Source organism: Carcharhinus amblyrhynchos, chromosome 9 (assembly GCF_965287045.1).
Source record: "Carcharhinus amblyrhynchos chromosome 9, sCarAmb.v2.hapA, whole genome shotgun sequence".
Taxonomy (NCBI): Eukaryota; Metazoa; Chordata; class Chondrichthyes; order Carcharhiniformes; family Carcharhinidae; genus Carcharhinus; species Carcharhinus amblyrhynchos.
Window position 1 is genome coordinate 68,014,672 of NC_137332.1, and position 27,047 is coordinate 68,041,718.

At 42.7% G+C, this 27,047-nt stretch overlaps 1 protein-coding gene across 6 annotated transcripts in view; it reads left to right on the forward strand.

Annotated features, from left to right (window-relative positions):
- The window catches only part of LOC145347907 (eIF-2-alpha kinase GCN2-like), a 67,196-nt gene that overhangs the window by 33,437 nt on the left and 6,712 nt on the right, over positions 1 to 27,047 (forward strand). For 5 of the 6 annotated variants that reach the window (XM_080195872.1, XM_080195874.1, XM_080195875.1 and 2 more), the window contains 8 exons: positions 2,833 to 2,954; positions 4,186 to 4,235; positions 5,415 to 5,568; positions 8,442 to 8,540; positions 9,340 to 9,492; positions 15,937 to 16,056; positions 21,592 to 21,693; positions 22,442 to 22,573. In XM_080195872.1, coding sequence (XP_080051998.1) covers positions 2,833 to 2,954; positions 4,186 to 4,235; positions 5,415 to 5,568; positions 8,442 to 8,540; positions 9,340 to 9,492; positions 15,937 to 16,056; positions 21,592 to 21,693; positions 22,442 to 22,573 — 932 coding nt within the window. The remainder of the gene's footprint in view (positions 1 to 2,832; positions 2,955 to 4,185; positions 4,236 to 5,414; positions 5,569 to 8,441; positions 8,541 to 9,339; positions 9,493 to 15,936; positions 16,057 to 21,591; positions 21,694 to 22,441; positions 22,574 to 27,047) is intronic. The other variant, XM_080195877.1, reaches the window with a different exon arrangement.

A 27,047-nucleotide genomic window follows, 5' to 3' on the forward strand; every position in this document is an offset into this window, starting at 1 on the left:
GTCCCAGTGTAGTGATAGTCTATGTGTTGGTGGGTTGTGTAGGCCAGCACCAGTTCACTGGTGTTGGCCTTGGAGGGTTCCTCAGGGCCTCCCTCCGAGATGTCCAGGGAACTCTCTTCAGGAGCAGAAGTTGGGGCACTGACACCAGGTGCTCCACCAGTCTTCTCCCTCTCATGGCAGTTGTGCACGTTCTTCTCCTGTAGGGACATCAGGGGGATTGAAAGCATGATGTATGGGAGGACATGGGGTGCAATGTGTTTCAGGCTTGGGGAGTCCTTGAGGTGTACAGGGATGTTTTGACATTGTAGGCACACCCTTGCTGCCCGAAGAAGGTCATTCAGTTTCTTGCAGCACTGCTCGCTAGACTGAGGGGTCAGTGCCCTGGCATTTACAGATGATGCCACAGCCTCTTATATTGCAGTTGCTGTATGACCCCTTAGGTGACAGCCCTGAGTGGGGTGGAGCAGCTGGTGCTTCTCCTCCACTGTTTCTAACAGGTAGGCCTGTTCACAGTCCACAGATCTCAGTGCACTTTCCTTTGGGGCAATCTTCCTGGCATGACTGGCTGTGTGTCCATAATTACAGCTTATATATAGATCTAGCTTGTTAAGGGAGTCTAGGTGTAGTCAATTTGTACCACTCATGTGCCCGTTAGGTAAAATTCCTTGAGAATAATATGCAGGCTACCTGGTTTCAGTAGAGGGTGACCCATCTTCTCAGGTGCTGATTGGGTTAACTTAACAAGGAACTGGGTCCAGAAGGGTGAAATGCTCAGGGCTTTCACTCAATGAGGGGAAATGCTCGTAGACAGAAGGTGTGCATGAGCAGTATAGCACTATGCGTGTGAAGTGGCGGTCTAGATGGGGAGGCCTGCGATGTCCGGGTCAGCGGGGGAGGAGAAGGCCAGTGTTTTTTTTTTGTTGGCGGGGGAAGGGAGTGAGCGATCAGCAATGTCTGTTGGGGGGTTGAGGCCAACGATTTCAATGCTGGGAGGCCTTGTTTAACAGTCTCCCGGGGATGTGTGCATGCGCAGTGGCCTGCTCAGCACGCTGATTTCAGCCTCTGCCACAGCTTTTCGGAGTGATTCACGCTTGTGCACTCTGCAGTGCACAGAGTGTGGGAGATTCATTTTCAAAACCCCGCTGAAACAAACAGGGTTTCACTGGATCTGGAGCACCTGCTGCCATTCTCGCAGATAGAGAGCATGGGCTCAAGATTGCCCCCATTTCGTAAGTGTAGAACTGAATCAGATGCCAGGAGGTATCTTATTTTGTCTGTGGAGCAGGTTGTTGGCTGATACACTGAGCACAGGTTCACATCCTGTTCAAAAAGTAGCTGGATGAGTTCGTGACTATGGTCAACTTCACAAATCATTGTATGGGAGATTGGGGAACAGGCCAAGTTACGTAGGTATTTCAGAAAAGGAAGAAAACATCAAGTCTGTCTTGCCCTGGACTTTTTCCCTTTCCCCCACCACAGTGGCACCTGTTTGGGAACCACACCCTTCCTCCTCCCAGCATCTGTCTCAGAGCATGTTCCCTCAGATGCTTAGAGTCAATCGCATCGCACCTTTATTCTGCTACTGCCTGCCAGCCTTAGCATTGCTCCCCACCGGCCTTTCCGTCATTCTCCACTGACTGTAGAGGAACAACAATGCCAGTTATTCCAGTATGGTCCTCCAGCTAGAATCAGACAGGGCTTTGCTATCCAGGTGCTTGCTGTCTGCATGGGGATCCTCCATTAGCTGTGTCACAGCCCCCATTCCCACCCGCAACTCACCACTATTTCAAATCAATCTTACGGCAAATTTATTCATTCCAAGTACCTCCATCCCTCCTTTCTCACTTCTTCTTTGGTATTTGCACTTTCTCCCCGTGTCTGCGTGGGATTCCTCTGGGTCTCCAGTTTCTTCCATAGTCCAAAAGAGGTATGGTATAGGTTGATTGGCCATGCTAAGTTTACCCTAGTGTCAGGGGAATTAGCAGGGTAAATGTGTGGGATTACGGGAATAGGGCCTGGGTGGGATTGTGATTAGTACAGACTCAATGAGCCGAATGGCCTCCTTCTGTACTGTCAGGATTCTAGGAAATGGGGATGCCTGAGTGAGTGTACTCTGCACGCTTCAGTGGACTAACAATCACACTGACTTATGCCAGTATTTATGAGTGAGTTCTATTTTGAAGAGCTGGACTACATTACATTGATTAAAAAACAGACTTACAAACAGCATTCAACTAGGTTAGTGGAAAAATTAACAATGCTGTTGCGTTCTGTAGGGAAGAGGACAGTTACATAAATTGCTATCCACCTTGTTTTTAAAAACTGAACAGTGATATTCCCAGGTAAGTGGTACAGCCTGCGCACAGATGCAGGAAGCCGTGTGTCTCATCTTTCTTCCTTGTGAAAACACAGCAGCCAAAAGCTTGCTTGGTTGTTAATTATCCTGATTGTTTCTTCTTGCAATCCCACCTCCTAGAAACATCCGCCAAGTGTGCTGTTGGAGATGTGGTTCTAGGATTAGGCTCATCAGCCATAAAAGAACCCACAGAACCATGACCAGTAACATGGAGTTTCTTAGATGGACAGTCATGCTCATTAGTGACTGATTGCTGAAGAAGTTTAATAAGTCCCTTGCCTCCTTCCTTCCTTTGCTTAAGTAGTCATAATTACATCGATCGTTTTCTGCACTTCGGCAATGATTGAAGCTGTTTATTCAGTTGCCATAGGACACTCAGCTATACTTCTACAATTAGGAACTATGCACGTAACTGATTTCCTTTGTAATAAATAATAGCACTGGCGGTGAAGTGAATTATATTTTCTTCTCTCTAGGTGCTGTTCCTGTGGATATTCCTGAGATTATTCCATTCAGCGTAGGAACGTCCTGTCGCTGTGACATCACAACAATGCTAAGCAGTGATGGGTATATTTACGAAATGACACTGGACCATAAGGTATAGCTGCATGAAACATAACATCGTGTAACAATACTGTAGTACACTGCATTGAAGAAGAATTCACATTTACATAGTAGCTTTCATGACCTCAGGATCTCCCAGAGTACTTCTCAGCTTGAGGTACTTCTGAAGTGTAGTCACCATTGCAAGACGCAGGAAATATGGCAACCAATTTGTCCACAGCAAGCATTCCACAAACAACGACCAGATTTCCCCAGCCATTCATGCCAGCAGGATTCTCTAGTCGGCCGACGGTGCACCCCGCGGCACGGAGTGACTTCACTGGGAATTTGCCATGAGAAAGATTAATTTGAAATGGTGGCGAGGCGGCAGTGAATGGAGAGTCCCCAGGCAGACAGCAAGCAGCACCCGGGTAGCTTTGCACCGTCCAAATCTAGCTCAAGGACCGTACTTGAATAATTGGCACTGTTTTCTTCTACAGTTAGCAGGGAGTGATGTAAAGGCCGGTAGGGAACAATGCTAAGGCTGGTGGGCAGCAGCAGAATAAGATCATAAGATATAGGAACAGAATTAGGCCTTTTGACCTATCGAGTCTGCTCTGCCATTCAAACGTGGCTGATATGATTCTCATCCCCCTGTAACCCTTGATCCCCTTATTGATCCAGAACCTATCCATTTCTGTCTTAAAGACACTCAATGACCTGGCCTCCACAGCCCTCTGTGGATCCACAGATTCACCACCCTTTGGCTGAAGAAAACCGTCCTCATCTCAATTTTAAAGGACTGTCCCTTCACTCCAAGGTTATGCCTTCGAGTTCTCGTCTCTCCCACTGGTGGAAACATCCTCTCCACCTGAACTCTACCTAGACTTCTCAGTATTCTGTAAGTTTCAATTAGATCCCCCCTCACCCTTCTAAACTCCATCGAGCATAGATCCAGAATGAAGGTGGGATATGGTTGCCTCTGGGGACCTGAGGGAACATGCCCTGAGACAATGACAATTGACAAATGGGCTTCCTTAACAAATCCGGTGAATGGTGTGCCGCCTCCCGCTACAAAGAAAAACACTGAGGAAGACGAGAGAATCTCACCTAACATCACAACAACAACTGGATAATCTGTTTTTTAGTGGTGTTAGTTGGGGGTTAAATATTTGGCCAGGGCATTCTATACTTGACCTGTTCTTGCACAAAGTTATTGGATAAAAAGTACAAACCCCTGTTAGGTTATCATTCTGTGTGACTACATATTTCTCTTTCCTTTACAGGTGCCCTTCCTGCGTTTTGTTCATAAAAACAAAATAAGTGAAATGAAAAGGTAAATTGAAGCCACATGACTATGTTTTGCAGAAAAACAGAAATGTGAGGCTTTGTGATAAAATGATCCAGAAACAAATTGTTCTGCAAGAGTTGTTGTGTTGCAAAATGCTTGCGATTAGGTACATTGGTTACTGACGCTGAAAGCTTTTAAAATCATTTTATTTGGCATCTCTGTCAATTATTGTCTGAATGCTTCAGTCAATGAATAAATGGTCTTGAGGTGGCCGAGGGAACATTTTGAGCCTGCGCTACATGTCAGCTATGTTGTTTTGAGAAATCCTTGGCATTTCCTGCCTTTAGTGGGTCCAGTGAGTGTTCTTGGCAGTGACACACCAAAGACTCCACTGATGCAGACACTCATTGAGAGGGTTGAGGGGGGCTGGGTGGGATATCAGTGCCCTCGAGCTCCCAAGTGAGTGACTCACCAAGAGAGACTAAGGTCACGGGGGCTTGGCCAATCTTAAAGAAAAGACTTTATTAACATAAAGCTTTTCAGGGTAGACAGAGGCTCCCAGGTAGACAGACAGAAATACGTATTTAGTGGCAAGAGGCCGCAGCCAAAGATCTGTGGACTTGAGGACAATTTGGGTATTCCAAGGCCGTCGGAGTTAGGGGAAGGCCAAAGGTAAGGTGTCCAGAGAGCTCCTTATGGGGCTTGGGGAGCCTTCCTCTGTCTTCTCCTTCACAAGGCGTTCTAACAGAAATACTCTTTAAATGCTGATCTTGGCTCTTTATGGCCAGTTGGCTTCTCCTGCTGGAGGCAAAAACTAGAGAATTACCCCTGATTTCAGCTTAATATTATTTTAAGTGTTAACTAAGCCCTTAGTAGAGACCTGGTTGATGACTTGATTTACAATCATAAAACTGATGGTGGCTGGGAACAGGGTGAGTTGGAGCTGGGAGATAAAGTTTTCATATTTTGAACTCCTCTCACGACATTCTCACCGGGCAAGAGGAGTTTAAAAATCTGGCTATGGTTTCTGAGATGAAGGAGCAAATCTGGCTTTTATTCATTCCTTCATCCTGGCAATAAAAATGATTGAGATGAGTGACATCGCAGATGGATGTTAAATGTACTGTATAAAAATGCAGACTGTTTTGAAACCTCAATGATGAGGAAAAAATAGGTCTGAACCGTGCTGCATCTTAAGTGAATGCTTATTATTTGGTCCTAAAGATACTGCATGAAGAAGAGGTTTCTTCCAAATGGGCTTCCTTATCAAATCCACTGTGCATTTGATATTGTCGATCTTGAGCAGGATTCCATCTTCCCTGTTGCAGAGTTAATTCAGATTGTGTCAGAGATTGTGAGCAGATATCCTTCAGCTGGGGTAAGAATGCGATTCGGATATCAACTATTTGGAATTTAAAATTATTCACTGTCCATTGAATATTATTTTACTGTTCATCAAACATTAATTCACTGTCTACTGCTTTCATATTTTGGGGGAATGTTGGATAAGTTACTTTGATTAGCAGAGTTTCTATCTGCACTGGAATTTTCTTTGGGCCATCTCTCCACTGTTAATTGTGCTGCTTTCTCTTGGTCTGTTCAGATATCGTTGAACAAACTATGCATTATGATATGAAAACTAAAAATGCTGGTTCAACTCAGCAAGTCTAGTAGCATCTGTGGAGAATGAAAGAGATTTAACATTTTGAGTCCAGTATGACTCTTCTTTAGAGCTCTTTCGTTTTTTTCCAGCATTTCCTGTTTTTATATCAGATTTCCAGCATCCGCAATATTTTTGTTTTATTATGCATCATGATATAAATCTTCTTATCATTGAGTCCCTATAATGCAGGAGGAAGCAGTTCAGCACATCGAACCTGCATCGACAACAATCCCACCCGGGCCCTAACCCCATAACCATACATATTTATCCTACTAGTCCCCCAGTAAGGAAGGGGTGATTTAGCATGACCAATCAGCCTAACCCCACATTTTTGGACTGTGGGAGGAAACTGGAGCACTTGGAGGAAATTCACGCAGACACTGGGAGAATGTGCAGACTCCACACAGACAGTCACTCAAGGCCTGAATTGAACCCTGGTGTCTGGCACAATAAGGCAGCATGCTAACCACTACGATATATAACACAGGGCAGCACAGTGGTTAGCACTGCTGCCTCACAGCGCCAGGGACCCAGGTTCGATTCCCAGCTTGGGTCACTTCTGTGTGGTGTTTGCATGTTCTCCCCATGTCTATGTGGATTTCCTCCGAGTGCTCTAGTTTCCTCCCACGGTCCAAAGATGTACGGGTTAGGTGGATTGGCCATGCTAAATTGCCCCTTAGTGTCATGAGGACTAGCAAGGGTAACTGCATGGGGTTGTGGAGATGGGGCCTGGGTGAGATTGTGGTTGGTGCAGACTCAATGGGCCAAATGACCTAAGATATAACAAAATAGTGCTGACTGCCATTTTCCATTGCCAGCCCACCCTCAAGCAAGGCAGCTTGGTACTATCATGAGGTCAAGTCGAAAGTGATGAAATGCTGTGAAATCAATACAGCAAGGTCATCCGTGATAAGTTGCCATACTGCTGCTGTTATCATTTTCTGCTGATGTCACTTTTCAAGTCTTAAGAGGGTGTGAAGCACCAGGCAAAGCTGCTGAATCAGCTTAACAAACCTGAGGGCTGGTTAATTGCCATTGCCTTATGCAATATCAGTAACAAAGTTTTCAGTGCTTATTATGCAATGGTGGAATTTCATACAGTTTGGTGGCTCGCTGAAACACAGAACAAAGGAACTTCACACAAACCTGTACATTAGCAGCATTATCACACAGCATTACTTCCACTCCATATATTGGAGAATTGCTTCCATAGATAATACTGAAATTTCCTGGGCATGTCCAGTTTGTCGTGACATAGAAAAAATTTACATTGTGTTTGGAAAGAATTCCAGAGATTTGTGGTTGATTCTATCACACATTCAAAATTTAATTATAGCTGCTGGAATGTAATTTCACTAATGCAGACTACCAGCCCTCTGAAATGTAACAAGTGTTACAAGACTTTAAGAAGGAAATGACTGCCAAGAAGCACAGCTTCTATCTGGCTGAAATGTTCTGATGATGGGCTGATGCTTAGTGTTGCAGAAATCAGAATCTGCTTACCAGCCCATTATAAGCTTCCAGGGAAGCATTGTGAAGTTAAAGCATTGTGAAGTAAATCCCAGCTGGAGAAAAGTTAATGCCACTGCCTTTCATATCCCTTTACTTGGGAAACATTCAAAATGGTTTAAATAAGTTTTCAGACGCACTCAATTATAGAATCATACACCACTGTGAGCAACCATTTGGTCCATTGTATTTTTCAAATTAATTAAGTATTGTGTTACCCAATTCCAGTTCTCTTCCCACACCTAGTGGTTACTCTAAGGCATCCTTTGCCTGTTTCCATAGTTGATAATTCATTGAACAAGTTGCTTGTCTATTGCCAGGGGCTTATAGCTTGAGGGGCATCACTCCACACAAAATGTGGCTAACCAGGAATGTCTCCCACTCTTATTGTCAGCCGTTGGCGTGTTTAGAAGGATTTTGCAGATTGCCACTCGACCTGTTCAGCTGCATTATGAATGCACCTTTATTGGCCATCAAGTCTTAGGATGGCATTTGAACCTGGAACTTATGGGCTCAGAGGCAGGGACCCTACCCAGTGCTCCACAAGACCTCAGTATTACATAACACTTTTGAGTAAATAGTGCAAAGAGATTTACCTTTGACTTCTGTGCGCCCATTTAATACATTCTAATAAGAGAAAACAGTAAGACATATATCACAGCATATGATGGCTGGAATACAAAGGAATGGATCTTATGTTACTGTTATATAAATCTCCATTTAGATTCCATTTAGTATCAACGTCTGTGCAGTGCAATTCTGGAAGAATACATTGACCTTGGAGTGCGTATTCACCAGAATGATTCTGGGGCTAAAAGATTTTCATTATCATGACAGCTTGCATAGATTGGGCCTCTATTTCCTTGAGTTTGAAGGATGAATTTAGATGTTTAAATGATTAAATGAGTTAATAAAGTCACCAGGAAGGAAGTGTTTCCTCTATAACATAAGGGGTACAAAAGATAACAGTAAGGTACTTTAGTACTTTTACTATTTTATCTGAGACATTCCAAAACTATACTTTGGCCTTTCTCATAACCACAGTTACAATCCTCTTAATATATTTGTTGTCTTAATAGAAACAATACAGGAACCTGATTGTTAGTCATACACTGTTAGAAGAAACTCTCTTCATGAACGGAAGTGAAGAATGTGGCTCACAGGATCACTGTGCAAAGGTACCTTTTCTTTATATTTGAACATAAGAACAGGAGTAGTCCGTTCAGCCCCTTGAGTCTGCTCCACCATCACATAATGGTCAATCAGTTCCTCAGCCGCTACTGTTCTATATCGTTTGGTAATCTTTCTTGAGATTAAGATTATAGATTAATGAAAATCTATCAATCGGTCTTGGAAATTTCAGTTGGCCCTGTGTCCCAAAGGCTTTCCGGTCTTCCCCATTTCCAGACTTGCAATAAGCTTTGTGTGAAAAATGTTTCCTGGTTTTGCTCTTGACTGATTGATTGCACTTTGATTTTAAGATTACTTCCTCTTGTTCTGGATTTTACCACCAAAATGCTTCCCCCTATGCAAGACTGTTAGGACTCTTGTGTGGCATGGTAAGCCCAGTTTCAAGCCTTTGCAACACAGGGATACACGTTCTGAAGCATATTCGCCCAGTGTTGAGGGACTTCTCAATCACCATATGTTTAAATATTTTTGAGAGTGGAAAAGTTTATCTTTGAGAATCTTGATGAATTTTCTCCCTGGTTCTGCACTCATGCCAGTCTGAAACCTGAACTCATAGGTGGGCAAGGGCGATTGTTCCATTCTCTTCTAACAGCTCTCTTCATCAGAACTGTTTAGAACAATGTAGCTCATACATCAGCCTGTCTTTTCATAGTTGCAGCTGGATCTTGATTTTTTCCCCCAGTATTTTGTGTGTGTATTGTTCAGTGACATTTTATACATTCAAGGCCCGGACATAAATTTGACTTCAGCCTACCTTTTCTCATTGTGTTTGTTCCCTTCCTTTAGTCTTGCTTTGGTGGGCTATCATTCAATGCCATATCCCAACATCTGGAAAGATTCTTGAAGCTGAATCCACGCTTTGTTGAGAGTATCACCCGGTGTTGGGAATCACTGACAACTCTACAGAAGCTATTTGCAGATTCTGTTTTCACAGTAAAGGTGAGAAGAAAGAATATTACGTTGAGAAATGTCTGAAGGTTATTACAGTCTTGTTACACTCACCACAGTGGGTTTGTTCTTAAGTGGCCCAGCAACCCACTCAATTGCATCAAACCACTACAAAGGCTATCTTCAGGTCATCTAGGGATGGCATTGCCAGTGCTGCCCACATCCCGGGATGTGTAAAAAAAAAAGTATGGTCTGGTGAATAGCTTTTTGTTACTACATGGTTTCTCATTTGTGATTTACTCAGCTGGCGAATTGCAACATTTTCTGCTTCACACTATGAAGAGAATCACAAACCAGCCAAAAATTGTTTAAATTGTTTGATGTCCTATTCATGTACCTGCTCACTGATGCATTGTTGCTGCAAGAGTAATGAAAGATGTAGTCAGCCAGTGAGTAAAAGCAAGTTAAGTCTGATACCTGGCCCTGTTGGTGGTTCTTAAGCTGAACTTCCAATAGCGATTAAATGCCAGCAAATCAAATTGGGAGTTGAGTTTTCACATAATCTCAATTTGTGGATTTTGTAATTATACTTTCACATTGCAGGAAGGATGTGATTATCATGGAGGTACAGAGAAGATTTACAACGAAGTTGCCAGAAATGGAGAATTTTAGTAATGAGGCAAGATTGGACAGACTGCAGCTGTTCACTCAGAGGAGGCTGAGGGAAGATTTTTTTGAGGCATACAATGCTATGAGGGGCCTTGATAGAATGAATTAGGAAGGACGTATTTCCCTGACCAGAGATATCAATAACTAGAAAGCAAACATTTAAATAATTGGCAGGAGGATTAGAGAGGAGTTGAGAAGAATCTTTTCTCCTGGAAGTGATGGATGACTGGAACTCACTGTTACGATGGGAGCGACAGAAACCTTCACAACATTTAAGAAACACTTGCGCACATGCACTTAAAGTGCAGTAAACTACAGGTCTATAGACTGAGAGCTGGAAAGTGGGATTAGGCTGAAAAATTCTTTACTTTCTACCACTGATATGATGGGCTGAATGGCCTCCTTCTGTAACATAAATCTGTTCCTATATTTTTATTGCAGTGATTAAGCTGAGTGAATTGGAATCATAGAAACCCTACAGTGCAGAAAGAGGCCATCTGGCTTATCAAGTCTGCACCGACCACGTTCCCACCCAGGCCTTACCCCCATATCTCTACACATTTTACCTGCTAATCCCTCTAACCTACCCATCTCAGGACACTAAGGGGCAATTTTAGCATGGCCAATCAACCTGATGAGCACATCTTTGGACTGTGGAAGGAAACCAGAGCACCAGGAGGAAACCCACGCAGAGACGAGGAGAATGTGCAGACTCCACACAATGACCCAAGCCGGGAATCGAACCCAGGTCCTTGAAGCCGTGAAGCGGCAGTGCTAACCACTGTGCCACTGTGACCCCAGTTGAAGAGCAAGTCAGCATTATAAGAGAGAATTCAGTGGCAAAATCTGAAATAAACTTGCGTCTAGAAAAAGGAGCTTTCAAAATGTCTTCTCTGCCAAATGATAGACGTGACTAAAATGGAATTTATTGAGATCTATCAAATGGAATTTTGAGTCTGTGTGGCTGAGATCCCAGTTGCTGGGCTGAGTGCCTGCTGCTTCTCCAGGCTGAAAGTCCCAGTGCCTTCAGGCCAAGATCTCATCCATTTAGTTAGCTTCATGTCAATCATAAAAACGAAAAGATCTCCTTTTCACTGATCTCAGAGAGCTTTCTACTTCCAACTTGGATCCATTTTTTAAAAAGCCATGAGTGACTTAGTTGCTTACTGACTTTCAGTCTTGCATTGTGTCCAGCAGCACAATATTCCATCCTGTGGCATGCCACACCTCTCTCACTGAATACCCAGAGCCTCCCCTCTGTGATAAGTCTGCACTCCTGCCTGCAGCTCACCCTTACCCCCTTTCGTTTCCCAAGTATTGTCTCCTGGCCCATTTCTGTTCACTTCCCGGTCTCTGCTCTTTTGACAAAGAGCAACACTGAGGATTGGTGAACTCACAAAGAAAAGACTTCTTTTAAATTGGTTGACATAAGCAAATTAATTAATTAAACTGTTAAATCTGTCATTCATTAAACTTACACTCTGCAATTTGTTTGGGTAAGTAAGTTCAACATTCGTCTCTCACTTTCTCGCTTCCTAATTTACACTTTCGTGTGTAGATTTTCTTGGTGTTGATCTCTGCTTTCACCATCAGGCTCAGTGAGCGTTTCCATCTACTCATAGAGGAAGATTCCTTTATGTAGCAGCCGGGATTATTCCACTGCATCTACTTTGAATCATAGAATCCCTTCAGTGCAGAAGGAGGCCATTCAGCCCATCGTGTCTGCACTGACGCCTATCCTACCCAGGCCCTATCCCACACCCCCACATATTTACCTCGCTAATCCCTCTAACCTACGCATCCTGGGACACTGAGGGAGAATTTAGCATGGCCAATTAACCTAACCCGCACATCTTTGGACCATGGGAGAAAACTGGAATACCTGGAGGAAACTCATGCAGACACAAGGAGAACGTTGCAAACTCCATTAAGTCAGTGACCCAAGCCGGGAATTGAGCCTGGGTCCTTGGTGCTGTGAGGCAGCAGTGCTAACCACTGTGCTTGCCTGATGCTAACAAGCTCTAGTTCCTAGGCACCACAAACCCTTTTCTTCATTGTCACTGTGGCAGAGCCCATTTCTCTTCTCCCAGCTCAAAGCCATAAGTACCCAACCCAGGCCAACAAATCCTCACGAAACCGTGACGTTGTTAGACTGGATGATAAATAGGCAGTGACTGGACAGATTCATGGCTGAAAGATATTTACTACCACAGTTAATTAAAAAGGAAACGCCTCACTAGGATCCAGTTGTCCTTTCGAAACAGGAGGCTCTTAACCTAGTACCACTTGGAAATAGAAAGCAAGGCGATGGAATAGTCATAAATGTGCCAATTTATAACCCTTGTGAGTCAGAAACTTGTGGGTTCGAGCCATCCTCCAGACACTTGAGCACAAAAATTTATGGTGACAGTCCACTGCATGACTGCAGGAGTGCTACACTGTCAGTGGTGCCATGTTTTGGATGAAACTCTATCTGTCCTCTCTGGTTTTGATGAAAAGCAGAGTTATGTTCAGTGCCCTGGTTGATACTGATTCCCTCAAAAAAAATCACCAAAATAGATTACCTGTTCAGTACCATGTTGTTGTTTGTGAGACCTTGCTGTGCATAAATGTGTTGCCTCAATTCCTTCATTTCAACTTTGACTACACTTCAAAAGTACACCTTTGGCTGTGAAGTGTGCTTGGGGGACCCTGAGGTTGTGAAAGCTGCTATATAAATGCAGGTCTTTCTTTCTTTAATTCATGCATGAGTAGCACCAACTGATGGTGTCTATAAAACTCATCCAGTTGAAATGTACCATTTGTGAGCTTCCCATCAGTGGACTCCCCAGTTTATTAAGTTTTTTTCCTTCATCAGTTGAACAGCCGAGGCTCAGAAACAGAGCTCTGAAAAGAAAGTTCAAACTGCTACTTAAAATGACATTTTGCTGAGCGACTTATTGTGCAAACTTGAGCAAAGCCAGCAAATTAGACTGAAGAGAACAACTTTAAGAAGTTGAAAGGGTGATTTGAAATTATTCACAGTAAAGCCTGTGCTTGCTGAGAGGATTGTTTCTGTGATAGAAGCTGTGAGCTAGGAAACCAGCCGGATGATGAAAGGATTTGAGTTAACAGACACAGCGGAGGTGCTGGCAAACCTCCTTGTACCAGCGGACTTTTTTAATGTTGCTCAAGACACCTCACTGAGATACAACTGTTCAGTGGAGAACATTTTTCCAACTGTCCTGCTTGGAAGTTTTGCCAAAGCATTATTTAGGTTTGTTCTTTTTCTCTGAAGCAAAAAATCGCAAAATAAAATGCTGTACAACATGAAATATGAGCTTTAATTTTTTGCATTGTCACAACTGAGGGACAGATTAGCTCAGTTGGCTTGTTTGTGATTCAGAATGATGCCAAACCAATGGGTTCAATCCCCATTCCACTCAGGTAGATTTAGGACCTGTTTCCACGCCTTATCTGCAACAAAATAACAGCATCAGCCACGGTTCAGCAACCCTTGAATAGTGAGGGATGCTACTTTGAGAAGACGATTGTCTATCTTGATATAGTTTGATCCTGTGCACTGATGAGGAGCATGACTAAAGAGCGTCAAAATTACTTAGTGATTCTATGGTATCCTATTCGAATTCTATAACTGGGAGAGTATTGTGAACACATGATGAAGCTGCACAGTGTCTGTTGTCATGTAAACTTTATAAATGAGCACCAAGGTGCTGGAATTGTACTGTGATTTGTTTGCACAGTTCTAGTGTGGTGATGAATCAGAGCTTTTGTCCGCAGTTCATTTTAATAGACAGTTAAACTGCACTTTCTGAAATTGAAAAAAAAGTTAATAAAACCAGTGAATTTAAAATTGCCATGGAAATAGCACGGTTTGCAATATATATCATGCCTAATTCAAATGCACGGAGTAATCTCTAACCAGTGAAATATTTCTCTGCATGACTATAAAAGAAAATCCATAGATTGGAAAGTGAACTTGATATTGTTTCAAGTCAGCAGTATCTTGCATTACAAATAATTAAAAACATGGGAACATGTACCTTTTAAACCTGAAATTACGTTAAAAAGAGCACTCCAGTTTTCAAGATACAAGTGCAGCATATTGCCTGACTCATGCATTAATGCTGGCAGATTATCTGTTGACATTATAACATAATCCTGAGGTTTTATGGAGCCATCAACCAATATTCCATTCATATTTTGCTATACCAAGGTCAATCCTTTCTCATTGAAAATGTGTTGACATTGCAGGCTCGAGGGGCTAGATGGCCTACTCCTGCTCCTATTTCTTATGTTCTTATGTATATGAGGGATTATACACTTTACTTGATGTGGATCTTGTCGTCCTGCTCTACAACCACTACCGGACTTCAGCAAAAGGCAGGAACATGCTGCTGTTATAGAGATGGCCCCCAAAGCTCAAAGATCATTTGAGAGAAAGGGAAGGGAGAACAATTCATTAATCTTTAGGCTTCTGCTTTCAGAGGCCTCCTAGTCTGTCAGCACCCCAATGCATGTACTTAGGTGACTATGGTCTTACAAGGAAGTAGAGCTAGAGACTAGGAACATGCAAAAGCTAGGAAAGCCCAGCCTGTCTCATTTAAGATGCTAACTTCAGCTATGCACCTCTTCCAAGACGCACCGGGATGAAACACTGGCATGATGGATATTTGTCTTTTGTTTAACATCACTACACCTAGGAAATAGGTGCTCTTTAGAAATATAAAAAATGGGAGCAGGAGTAGGCCATTCAGACCATCAGGCTGGCTCCACCATTCAGTATGATCATGGCTGATCCTCTGTCTCAACGCCATGCTTTCCCCAAACTCTTTGACACCTTTAGCATCTAGAAGTCTAGTTTGTTCTTAAATGTAGTCAGTGACTAGATCTCCATAGCCTAGAGAATTCCACAGGTTCCTCATTCTCTGAGCAAAGAAATTTCTGCTCATCTGAGTCCTAAATCCCATATCCTGAGACTGTGACCCCCTTGTTTTAGAATTCCAGCCAGAGGAAACATCATTCTTGCATCCAATCTATCCAACCTTGTCAGAATTTTATACATTTCGATGACATCTCGATCTTCTAAAATCCACTAAATACTATCCTAATCAATGCAATCTCTCATACGACAATCCAGCCATCCCAGGAATGAACTGCATTGCATCTGGGCAAATTTATCATTTCTTACATAAAGAGATCAAAATTACACGCAATACTCCAGGCGTGGCCTTACTAAGGCACTGTACAGCTGCAGTAAGACATCCTTGCTCCTGTACTCAAAGCCTCTTACAATGAAGCCCAACACACCATTTGCCTTCCAAACTGCTTGCTGCACCTGCATGCTTGCTTTCAATGACTGGTGGATAAGGATACCCAGGTCCCTTTATACATCAACATTTCCCAGTCAATCACTATTTAAATAATACTCTGCCATTCTGTTTTTTGTACCAAAGTGGATAACTTCAAACTTAGCCACATTATACTGCACCTTCCACCAATTTGCCCGTGCACTCAACTTGTCTAAATTACTCTGAAGCCTTTTTCCTGCCTCATCACCACTCACGATTCCACCTAGTTTTGTGTCATCAGCAAACTTGGAAATATTACATTTGATTCCTTCTTCCAAACCCTTGAAATGTACTGTAATTAGCTGGGGCCTGGGCAATCTATCCAAGCAGCCACTGCCTCCCACTCCAAAAAAGATGTAACAAAGAGAGTAATCATTCCTAACAACATAACCTTCCACTTGGAGATACTATCCAATAATTTTAGATGGGACAGTAGTGTGTACTGACTACCTTTTTCATTTTTGCTTTGCTACAGGTTGGAAGTTTGCGTGGTGCAGAAGAAATAAACTTGAAGCATTACGAAGGATTACTTTTTGCTTTGTGCAATGCAGCTGGATCTGACTTTCTGGTGTTTGGAGGGCAGTATACAAAACTAGTAAGATGTTTAAGAATTGTTTCTGAAAGAAAAGATAGAGTCCTTGTTAGTTTGCTTTGATTTTGCGTGCTCAGTTCATAAGTTAATGGTTGGAATTTTCTGGCCGTTCAAGCCAGTGGGATTTTCTGGTCCCGCTGCAGTGAACGGAGATTTGTCTGAGCACCAAATTCTCCCACCTTGCTCACAGCAACAGTGAGATGTGAACGGCCGAAAAATTCCAACCAATGGGTGGAATTTTATGAGAATGTTTATGAGAATGAGAATTACTTCAGAGTAATTTAGATAGCTAGCATTGAAATGGAAGAGTTGCAAATCTGTTTTATTGGGGTGCATTTTCATGACCAATCTTGTGCACCATAGTGCATGGAAAAATGATTTAGACAATTTCTAGCAGCTATAGGCAACGAGCTTGGCTTAATTTGACAGCTAGCCTGCATAAGGAGCTATTGTGCATGCAAAAGCCTCTGATTCTACACATGTGCAACAGCAGCAACAGAGGCCTGAAAGACAGAGAGAGCGCTTTCGGGATTCTGCTGTAACTGGCAGCCTGAACACACGCCCCCGCCCCCTCCCCAACCCCACTGCCCTCTGCAATCGCAGGGCCTGTGGCGATCATGAGCCCCATACTACCCAGATTACAGTCCGCGCCACAAGCCCCCCCACCCACCACTGCCCAAACCGATCACATCCCCCTCCCCATCGATCACGATGCAAAGCAGGCACCCCCAACCCCCACCCTCCTCAATTGGTCACTTGCAGAGTAGCACCAGCCCCCTGTCCACCGATCCAATCGCAGACAGAGTGTGCAGGTGTGCAATGCCCCCCCCACCCCTCTCCGCTCAGGCCACCTCTTTAGCTCTGCCCTGGCACTAGCCAGTGGGCAGTGCAAGGTGCCCAGCGAACATTACTGAGATGCCAGGCTGGCACTGCCCAAGGGGCACACCCCCTTTCCCTTGACACACTGGGGGGTCTCAGTGGCTTCCAGTTCTACCAGCGAGGCCAGTGTGACTGTTCCCCATTCATGGGGAACAGATATTTTCCTCGCTGGAGTGAACATCTCCCAGTGAGGCCTTAAAGACAAGTGAATCTGGATGATTGAGCACCGGGCTCGCTAATGCCATGTAAATCCTCATTAAAATATATTTTAATTATTTATTCGGACTCTTGCCCATTTCTGGTGAGAGGCTGACCTTATCAGAAATCCAGCCTTCTCATGGTAGTGAGAGCTAAGGAATTGGGCGTGATACTGATTTCTCGGCTCTTGCCCGATTTTTACTGACTTGTTTTGCCCATTGTTGGGCGGGGCAAACTAGTAAAATCCCGGGCAATGTCTTTGTACTGTTAGAACTGCAATTCACTGTAAAAATTGCAATTCCACATTCAAACTAATTTTGTATATTCAGCGCCTGATGCTCATATACTCCCTAAGTTAGCCATACGTAGAGACAAAATGTCGATTAAAAATGGCAACTAATGATTCATACGTGTTTATCTCCATTCTAAGCATCCGTCTCACTCTGAGCTAATGAGTGGGTGTAATACCAGAACTTTGAGGGTTAAACTCAGAGCAGGTTGAATAAACTTGGCTTGCATTCCCTTGAGTGTAGAAAGCTAATGGAGTGTTCGACTTTATATCAAGGGGATTGGAATAAATTGCTGGGGAATTATAAACAGTTAAGGATTGCAACTATGTAAAGCTCTGGCTAGGCTGTATCTGAGGTACTGCTTTAAGCTCTGGGTATGACTCTTCAGGAAGAACATTAACACTTTAAGGACCTTAAATGTGCATATTCACCAGGATTAAATTATGAGGACAGTTGCATTGGCTGCACTTGTGATGCCTTGAGTGTAAAATGTTAAGGGTGATCCAATTGAGATGTTTAAGATGGTTAAAGAAGTTGGCAGGGTGGATATGGTGACATCATTCCCTCAGATGGGGAATAAAGAATTAAGGAATTTGATCTTAGAATTAGAGCCAGCCCACTTTGGAGGAAATCCAGGACAACACTTTTTCATACAAAGGGATCTGGAATTCTCAAAGTTAGGATTGATGGATTTTTATTAGGTAAGGTGTCAAGAGATATGGTACAAAGGCAGGTAAATATAGATTAACTATGTTCTCTCAGTAGTTGAGCAAGCTGAAAGAGGTTAAATGGCCCTTTTTTCAGCTTTTGGAGGCATTGACGTATTGGTGTTGTCACTCGACTAGTGATCCAGAGACCCAAAGTAATGCTCAGTGACCCAGGTTCAAATCCTACCATGGTGGATTAATTAATTTTCTTTAAAATCTGGAATTAAATCTCTAACAATGACCAAAAAATCATTGTCGATTGTTGTAAAAACCCACCTGGTTCACTGATGTCCTTCAGGGAAAGAAATCAGTCGTCCTCACCTGGTCTGGCCGACATGTGATTCCAGATCCACAGCAATGTGATTGACTCTTCCAGTGCCCTTAGGGATGGGCAATAAGTGCTGGCCCAGCTGCGATGCCCACATCCCATGAATGAATAAATAAAAGCCAAAAGATTTTGAAGTATTGCCACAACAATAGAACTGAATAGTTCATTCCACTCACAGCAGTGACTAACCCAGGCAGCAACATAACTGCAATGAATTGCATGTGAACAGATATCGCAGGGGACTGGCACTCAAGTGCACAGCATGATGGCACAGTGGTTAGCACTGCTGCCTCACAGCACCATGAATCCAGATTTGATTCAGGCCTCGTGTCACAGTGTGGTGTTTGCACATTCTCCCCATGTCTGCACGGGTTTCCAGCAGGTGCTCCGGTTTCCCTCCACAGTCCAAAGACGTGCAGGTTAGGTGGATTGGCCATGCTCAGTTGCCCCATGGTGTGCAAAAGCTGTTATGGAATGTCAGTACAGATTTGATGAGCCAAATGGCTTCCTGCTGTACTATGGGGGTTCTATGAATGCTTGTTACATTTTGTGCTTCCTGGGTTATTTATTTTTATTTTGTAGCCTCAGCAGATGAAGGCTTGTTGGGATGCCTGAGACCAGTGATCCAGGCGCAATTCACACAGATGCTTCCTGTGGAATCAGAGGCATTAGTTACAAGCTCTGCACATTAAAGCAGCGAATCTGATGGAGCATTTATAACTATAATTACGAAAACTTGTCAGCGCGTCAAATATAGACAGCATAAGTCAACAAAGAAACTAAGAGAGAGTTAGGGGAGTTTCTTTTAATATACAAAGTCATCAGAACATAAACTGCCTTATCCAAAAAAGTGATATAAGCAGAACCCACAATAACTTAAAAACGTAGGGCAAATAAATATTTAAATAAGAAAAATGTTAAAACTATACAAAAGGACAGGGGAATGGAATGAACTGAACAGATAGGTCATTGAGAGACAGAACAGCCTGTTGGTTTGAAGGTAGTGAAGTTGTATGATTGCATAAGGGGAAATGTAATCTGTGCTTTTCCAGATCCAGCAGCAATCTGTAGATTCAAATGAAGGTTTCTTTGCAACGTTTTTTAAAAAGACGTCAGTTAAGTCCAGCATCAGCCAACAAGCATCCTGTATGCTGCTGCCATTCCCACATTCTTTACATTCCTATGGAAAAGGGAATTTTAAAAACAGCAACAAACAAATGTCTTAAAAACATTGTCAAGTGATAAGGTTTGAAGGAAACGCAGGCAGAAATTTGTTTAATGATATTAAGACCTGTAAATATAAAAATGCTCTTCACTATTTTATTTATCCTAGAAACTATTTCCAATCAAATTTCATATAAGTTAACCAATGCTAAGGTATGTGCTTGAGTTTAGGATTTTAAGTGCAGCAGGTTGCTGCTCTGTATTAACCAAATTTTCTAACTAGCTTAGAATAGGCAACAATGGCATAGAAAATAAAAATAAAGACAGGTTTCTCACAAAACAGCACTTCCCTTTTGATGAATACTGCTGGTGATAAGACAGTGGTCCACACTTCACATTCTCTCTGTACAGATTAATGGGCAGGAATTTCTGGTCCCGTACTAGGTGGCTCCCCCTGTGGCAGGTTCCCAAGCGGCAGGGTGGGTGGGCCACACAAACTGCCATAGACATCAGTGGCACTGGAAGATCCTACTGCTGACCAGACCCCACTACCCCTCCCCTGCTCTTTTCCCGAGGCCCCACTGCCACCCGTAAGTCATGGGCAGCCTCTTCTCGCTGCTGCCACCCAGCTTCTGGCCAGTTCAGTTCCTGTCCCTCTCGGTCTCGCTGTTGGCCGTGGTTTTTGCTGTCCAGCAACAGCAAGATCGAATAAAACAAATAGGTCAATCAGAATGAGACCTCTTGGAGTACTGGATTCTGATAGGCCAACTAGCCTATTAACAGTGAGTGCTCCAAGAGGTCTTGCTCTTACTGGCCCATTTGATTTCTCTAATTATTTCTAAACTTTGCGTGTTCGAATCAGGTTTTGTTGGTCACGTGGTGGCTGGGCCTCGGGAAAGAAGCAGTGGGGTTCAGGCAGTGAAAAAGAGGGGGGAGACAGGATCCGGGTCTTCGAGTCTCATGAAGGGTGGATTCAAATGAAGGTTTCTTTGTGACATTTCTTTAAGAAGACCTCAGTCAAGTCCAGCATCAGCCAACAAGCTTCCTGTGTGCTGCTATCATTCCCACATTCTTTACACTCCTATGGAAGAGGGAATTTTGGGCCTCAGTAAATGAACTGTGGGGGTAATGGCCTTGTGAAGGGCTGGTTCAGGCCTCAGGAAAGGAGCGAGAGGGAGGGTTCAGGCCTTGGAAAAGGAGTGGGTGGGGGTAGTTTGGGCCTTGGAAAAGAGTGAGGGGGTGTTCAACCTGGGAAAAGGAGTGAGGGGAGCGGTTCGGCTTCATGCAAGGCTGGTGTGTTCAGGGCTCAGGAAAGTAGCAGTGGGGAATTTGGACCTTGGAAAAGAAGCGGTAGTGGGAGGGATTTGAACCTCAGAGGTGAGAGCTGTGCTAATATGAGTGTGTGTGAGAGAAGGGTGAGAGAGCTGTGTGTTGGTGCATGCCAATGTGAGAGAGACATGAGTGTGTTGTGAGGGTGAGATGCATGAGTCTGATATAAGAATCAGCTTTTTAGCACCATTCCTTCCATTAAAAAATGACAAAAGGTAATATTTAAGTATTTCTTTAAGAGAACTTTTTAATTATTTGTGACTGTGCACTTCTTTCCACTATATTGTAGCTGGAAAAAACTTGTTTACATTTGATTTCTATGTTTGCAACTATTTTGTAGCTAAAAAGGAGAGGTTGACATAATGAGAGTGCTTGGGGTTCCCTGATGATCTTGGGAAGTCACTGGGGGTTCTGATTTAGGAGTCTGGGAAATCCTGCCATAAAGGAATTTTAAAAAATACCTGAAAGATTTAGGAAGCATTAAAGCAGCATTTTAAAATATTCAAAGTGGGGTAAAAATTAATAGGTGAGGATTAGACCTGAAGATATGAAGGGATGTAATCATCTCTGCTGTCATTTTATATAAAATGATTCTGTGGACAAGAATGTCAGTCTAATTTACATCTCTGTCACAATATTGTAGCTGCGAAGTTTTGATGCATCTTGGGGGAAGTTGCCTGAGTTGTCCGCTGCTGGCCTAAACTTAGATCTCCAGAAACTTGTGGAAGCAGATGCAAAGAAAAAGGTAAATGGCAGACAAGAGTCGAGAATCCCAGAACATGGGAAAATGCAGGCAATGTTGAAAATGTGTGGTGGTGCAGGGAGGAGGTGTTTCTATGGGTGATGAGTCAGTCCAAATGGTCACTACGGTGGCACAGTGGTTAGCACTGCTACCTCACAGTGCCAGGGCCCCAAGTTCAATTCTGGCTTCGGGTCACTGTCTGTGCTGAGTTTGCACATTCTCCCCGTGACTGCGTGGGTTTCCTCCAGGTGCTCCGGTTTCCTCCCACAGTCTAAAGATGTGTATGTTAGGTTGATTGTTCATGCTAAATTGACCCTAGTATCAGGGGATTAGCAGCCTAAATGCATGGGGTTAGGGGAATAGGGCCTGGGTGGGATTGTGGTTGGTGTAGACGCGATGGGCTGAATGGCCTCCTTCTGTACTGTAGTGATTTGATGAATAGAACATTCAGGGTCTCCAATTCACTCCAGGGATCCATAACGTTGCTATCCTTTGTTTCATTTTCCTTTGCTTAGAGTATTATTTAAGATTGAACCTTAACCTGATTGTCCAAAATTATTGTGACTTGATTGGCATTAAGTGAAGTATTCCTTTTGTTAATGCCTGATCTTGGCTACAAGTTTGAAACGTGATACAAATTGATGGCTGATATAACTTAACATTGCGTTATGTTCTGCTATGAAAAATACTGAAAAGAACTACATAAATTTACTGCAGAAGCATAAATTGATCTTTCTCATTTTATGCACAGGAACATAAAAAGATGCCAGACAAAATATATATTCATTGTTGCCCTGACACAAGTGCAGAAGTCTGTTTTAATTTGGCAAGGAAGTTTTGGGAAGCAGGCATAAGCGTTAGACTAATGACCAGACTGAATGAGGTAATGTACGGAAATCAGTTGACATTCTGAACGCAGAGCACCAACAATGATAAATAAATGGAGAAATTTTAAATTGTTTTAAGACAGTTCCTCATTTTTAATAACTATTTATAGGATGTGGTTGATGGCACCAAGTTCTGTTTGCCAGAAATGATAGTCACCAGGCAATTATCAGAAGATGGGATTTTCCAATCTGCCAAAGTCTATCCCCGCCATGGGTTCCCCGGCAGCGGGAAAGGCAAGACATGTATTTTGCTATTGACCGGAAGATCTTCAAATGTGCAAGAGGAGTATGTTCACGCCATCATTTCTCTGCTGACTCTTCATTACAGCAGTCCAAATGTCATAATCTGTCATCATTGACCAGCATTTTTCTATAATTTAAATGCTTGTATGCCTTTCCCTTTGAATTTCCAACAAGCTTGCCTTAATTACACCCTATGACAAGGTAATCCCTGAAGCTCCGATAAAGACCTTTCTCCTAACTTGTCATCTCAGTCTTTTACTGAACTCTCACCTCAATCTCTTACTGAGTATCTCAAGTCATTTATTTCCCTTCACCGATCTCCCCTTCCTGGGGGAAAATATCCTTTCTCTGCTCACTCTATCAAATCCTTCATTATTTTTAAAAACTGCAATTAGATCTCTTCATAGGCTTTTCTACTTCACTGTAAATGGTCCCACTATTTCAATTTCCTCCTCATAATTATATCTTCTCATCCTGATCAATCTGTATGGGACACTTTAATAGCTTTAAATGTCCTTTTCAATAATAGCACAGCCAAAAGTACTCACAATACTTTCTTTAAACGTTGCTTTGTACACATTTACCAATACTCCTTTGCGTTTGAACTCCCAGTTCTCTATTTAGAAAATCTAAATTGCTTTTGGATCTTTATGTTGCTTTCTCTACCTGTACCTTGACTTTTGAATAATATATATTTGAATCCTTAGTGCCTCTAAAGTTTAAAATGTATTTATTCGTGTCACAAGTAGGCTTACATTAACACTGCAATGAAGTTACTGTGAAAATTCTCTAGTTGCCAAACTCCGGCGCCTGTTCCAGCACACTGAGGGAGAATTTTAGCATGGCCAATGCACCTAACCAGCATGTCTTTTGAATGTGGGAGGAAAGCGGAGAACCTGCAGATTCCGCACAGTGACCAGAGCCGGGATTCAAACCCAGGTCCCTGGCACGGTGAGGCAGCAGTGCTAACCATTGTGCCACCGTGTCGCCCCACTGTTCAACCATATCCTTTAGCACCTATTCATTAAGTATGTGCTAACATATTTTCTACCCACCTAATCTGTATGTTGCTGCTGCTTGCAGCTACTCCTACCAGGAGATCAGCTGTCATGTTCTGCCATGCTCGGCTGTCTTGCGTCATCCTCACACGTCCATTATAACTTGTCTGCAACTGCTTTATGAAGTCCATCATTCAGCTGCGTCTTGGTTGACTCCTCTTTTTGATGCCTTCTACTTCGCCCCCACTGGAACAGATCACTGATCAAATGGCTCAGATGCTGACATTTTCTTTCTGGATGTCACTTTTAAGGTTCTTTTCACTCTCCCAAGTACACCTTTATTTGATTTGTGACCTGTATGTAGAATGTTTAGCATACATCCACATCTCAAAGGCTTCGACTTTACTTATTGTCTGGGTTTTCTGAAAGGAAAGTGGATAGAATGTAGCATCTTATGTGTTTTTTTTTCTTGTTGTAAATTTGAGTTTTTCTTGTTATTCACACATCACCTCACAGAATTACTTCTGGCCATCTCCATCCTTCTAGCTCCTGCATCACATTTGACATCTTCTGTTATCCTAAGCAGACAAATTTACCTACATATTTGTATAATTTGCATAATTCCACCCTTTTTTGCGTCAGATTGAATGCTCTGATCTGATTACCCATTCTTCTAACTTGTCTAAAATGCTGTTTGCAGAAACCCCCACTATTGTGGTGTCACTAAGTTTTTGTTGTGCCTGAGTCCACATATTAATACTAATTGACATTCCTCTCAAGGATTCAAGTTAAAGTGTAGTCTGCAGGGAAAGTGTGGATAAAAGGCAGAAGATAATTAGGTCAGTATGTGCAGAAATGATTAATTTTAAATGCAAACAAGTTATTGTTAATTAAGACTTAGATTTTCTACTTTACAGACTGAGAGGCCGAAAGAAACAAAACTCGGGTGACAGAGTGCCACTGCTGGCAGTGAGCTATAATTACAATGTGACAAGTTTCCATAGGCAGTTTCCATTATAAAAAGCCATGTGATGGGGTTTTCTGGACCTTCCCTGGTGGGTTTGCCCATGGTGGGTGTGGTGAGCCATTTGCTGCTGATGGGATTTTTCAGTCCCGCCAAAATCTGTGTGTCTTTGCAAGACTCTCCCACCCTGTTGCCGAACAACCAGCTGCGGAGAAGGGGGGGAGTGGGATTGACTTCAACAGAACCAGAAAATCCCACTCGCAGGAAGGGCCAGTAAGTTCCACCCCTGATTTTTATAATAGCAACACTTGACAGATAAGTGTGACAAAAACATGAGAGCTGGAAGTTTGCTTCTGTAAACAGAACAAACCAGCAGACATAAGGACAGCGATTCTCCGACCTCACCCACAACTAGGATTCTCCAGTCCCGCTGCAGTGACTGGAGTTTGGCTGAGCGCCAAATTCTCCATGCTCTGTGGTGGGACGAACAAGACTGGAAAATTCCTGCTAAGATTTTAAAATCGAGAAACAAATTGACTGCATGGTTTTGTCATTTCCCACCTTTCTCTGGCGTCCATTAACCTTAATCCTTTGTTTAGTGTCCATTAATCAACTTTCAATCCTCTCTGCAAATTTCCCTTCAAACCTTTCACAAGAAGGCTCCTTTAAGGGACTTCATTTATCTACCACTGATAAGTATATAAAGTAAATAAGATATTAATGAAGATAAATTCTGAGTATTAGGATTAAAAAAAAATTTCATATGATTTGAAGCAAAGACAAACATTTTGATCAGCATGTGCCACTAGGTGACAGTATTTAGACAAAATATAAACTGCGGGTGCAACAGTTTTGGAACACTGTTCTCCCTGTTACACCGAATACACTGTTATGCTGGTAAAAATGTTTGCTTTGCTTTAAGTCCTATAATTAAGGACCCCACACACCCCGGACATACTCTTCCACCTTCTTCTGTTGGAAAAAGACACAAAAGTCTCCAGAACAATTTCTTCCCTACTGCCATCAGACTTTTGAATGAACCTATCTTGCACAAAGTTGATCTTTCTCTACACCCTAGCCACGAATGTAATACTACATTCTGCACTCTCTCCCTTCCTTCTCTATGAACGGTATGCTTTGTCTTTATGGCATGCAAGAAACAATACATTTCACTGTATACTAATACATGTGACAATAATAAATCAAATCAAAATCAAAATTACTGTGGCCACTTTTGCTTTGTGCCCAATAAATGTGACAAGGGAATTTTCCACTTTAATTTTATTATTTGATATTAGTCGGGTGTTTGATCCCTCAGTTTTGAATCATCGCAAAATCACTTTCATTTTCCCCTAAATATTAAGACCATCCTTTGGATTCCACAAGTGGTCCATGACCAATCAATCCTGATCAGCTCACTTGATCTTTTTCTGTCCAGGCTCTGTGCTGAAGTCAGTCACTTTACAGCTCAATAGTTAATCATCTTTATAAAGTTATAGAGGTTTACAGCATGGAAAAAGGCCTTTCAGCTCAACTTTTTTTTAAACCCCTAAGCTAGTCCCAATTGCCTGCATTTGGCACATATCCCTCTATACTCATTTTACCTATGCAACTGTCTAAATGCTTTTTAAAAGACAAAATTGTACCCGCCTCTACTACTACCTCTTGTTCCAGACAATTACCACCCTCAGTGTGAAAAGATTGCCCCCTGGATACTTCTGTATCTCTCCCCTCGCATCTTAAATCGATGCCCTTTAGCTTGAGACTCCCCTACCTTTGGGAAAAGGTATTGATTAACCAGCTGATCTATGCCCCTCATAATTTTATAGACCTCTATAAGATCACCCTTCAGCCTTCCACGCTCCAGAGAAAAAAGTTCCAGTCTATCCAGCCTCTCCTTATAACTCAAAGCATCAAGTCCCAGTAGCATCCTAGAAAATCTTTTCTGCACTCTTTCTAATTTAATAATATCTTTCTATATAGGGGACCAAAACTGTATATGGTATTCCAAGTGTGGCCTTACCCAATGTCTTGTACAACTTCAAAATGACGTCCCAATTTCTGTATTCAAGTTCTGAATAATGAAACCAAGCATGCTGAATGCCTTCTTCACTACTCTGTCTACCTATGACTTCACTTTCAAGGAGCTATGGACTTGTACCCCTACATCTCTTTGTTCTGTAACTCTCCCCAACGCCCTACCATTAACTGAGTAAGTCCTGCCCTTGTTCATTCGGAATCCGATACAACTTCAGGAAGCACTTT